The sequence below is a fragment of the Oxyura jamaicensis genome, unplaced genomic scaffold (genome assembly GCF_011077185.1).
Source record: "Oxyura jamaicensis isolate SHBP4307 breed ruddy duck unplaced genomic scaffold, BPBGC_Ojam_1.0 oxyUn_random_OJ69675, whole genome shotgun sequence".
Classification (NCBI taxonomy): domain Eukaryota; kingdom Metazoa; phylum Chordata; class Aves; order Anseriformes; family Anatidae; genus Oxyura; species Oxyura jamaicensis.
In genome coordinates, this window is record NW_023309529.1 from 1 (window position 1) to 1,258 (window position 1,258).

General features: G+C 74.0%; 1 protein-coding gene across 1 annotated transcript; it reads left to right on the plus strand.

Annotated features, from left to right (window-relative positions):
• Positions 1–4: 4 nt before the first annotated feature.
• Positions 5–1,252, plus strand: LOC118159327 (ankyrin repeat and SOCS box protein 16-like; the record flags this gene model as incomplete). Its single annotated transcript, XM_035313926.1, has 2 exons — positions 5–264; positions 1,013–1,252. Coding segments are annotated over 2 exons (500 nt in total), but the record flags the coding sequence as incomplete, so codon positions are not given.
• Between the last annotated feature and the right edge of the window lie 6 nt (positions 1,253–1,258).

Sequence of the window (1,258 nt, forward strand, 5' to 3'; positions counted from 1 at the left end):
GTGGGTGCTGAGCCCCCGCAAGAAGCAGACGTCGGCGCTGCGCATCGCGGCCGCCCGGGGCTACGAGGACTGCGCCCGGCACCTGCTGCTGCGGGGGGCCGAGGTGGACGCGGTGGTGGGGGGCCGGGGCCCCCTGCACGACGCCGCGGCCGCCCCCCGCCCCGCCTGCGCCCGCCTCCTGCTCGACTTCGGCGCCGACCCCAACCTGCTGAGCGCCGAGGGCACGGCCCCGCTGCACCTCTGCACCGCGCCCGACAGCCTGCCGTACGGCCTTTCTGCGTGCCCCGCCCCCCTCATCTGCATACGTTTGCATGCCCCGCCCCACTCCGTGCGACGCCCCGCCCCCTTGGTCTACAGGAGAGGCCCCGCTCCTGCCCAGCTGCCCCTGGGCTGGGCGCCCTCCGTGCCAGGCTCCGCCCACCCCATTTGCACGCAAGCCCCGCCCACTCAATCTACATGCCAAACACCGCCCGTTCTGTCTACACCCCCAAAGCCCCGCCCACCTAATATGCATGCAAGGCCACACCCACACACCCTACCCCATCCATGCTCACTGCTTCCTACCTCATTTGCATGCCAAGCCCCGCCCACCCCAAGCCCCGCCCACACCCACCCGGCCCCACCTGCCTCCCCAAGCCCCGCCCACATGGGGACAGCTTCATCTGCATACTAGGCTCCACCCCCAGCCTCCATTCATAACTTCCTTGTGACCCGCCCCGTCCCCAAACCCCGCCTCCAAACCCCGCCACGCCCACTCAAAGCCACGCCCACAAAACCCACACCCACCGCAAAGTCCCGCCCCAACCCGAAACCACGCCCACAACCCAAAGCCACGCCCCCAGACCCAAAGCCACGCCCCCAGCCTACCCCATCGCCGCTCCGGGGGTTACGTGGGGCGCAGAGCGGGGGCTGCGGGGACCCCCGGGGGAGCGAGGGAGGTCGGGGGGGGGGGGGGGGGGGGCGAGCCCCCCCCCCCCCCCCCCCCCTCCCCCCCCCCCCCCCCCCCCCCCAGGTGCGCGGAGCTGCTGCTGGCCCACAGGGCGCGGGTGAACCTGGGGACGCGCGAGCGGCAGCTGACGGCGCTGCACGTGGCGGCGAGCCGGGGGCTGGCGGCGCACGTGGCTCTGTACCTGCGGCACGGCGCCGACCCCTCGAGGCGCAGCCGCCAGGGCGAGACCCCCCTGAACGCCGCCTGCGCCGCCGCCGAGCGGCCCCCCGAGGCCCCCGCTTACCTCCAGGTGGCCGAGAGGCTGCTGGA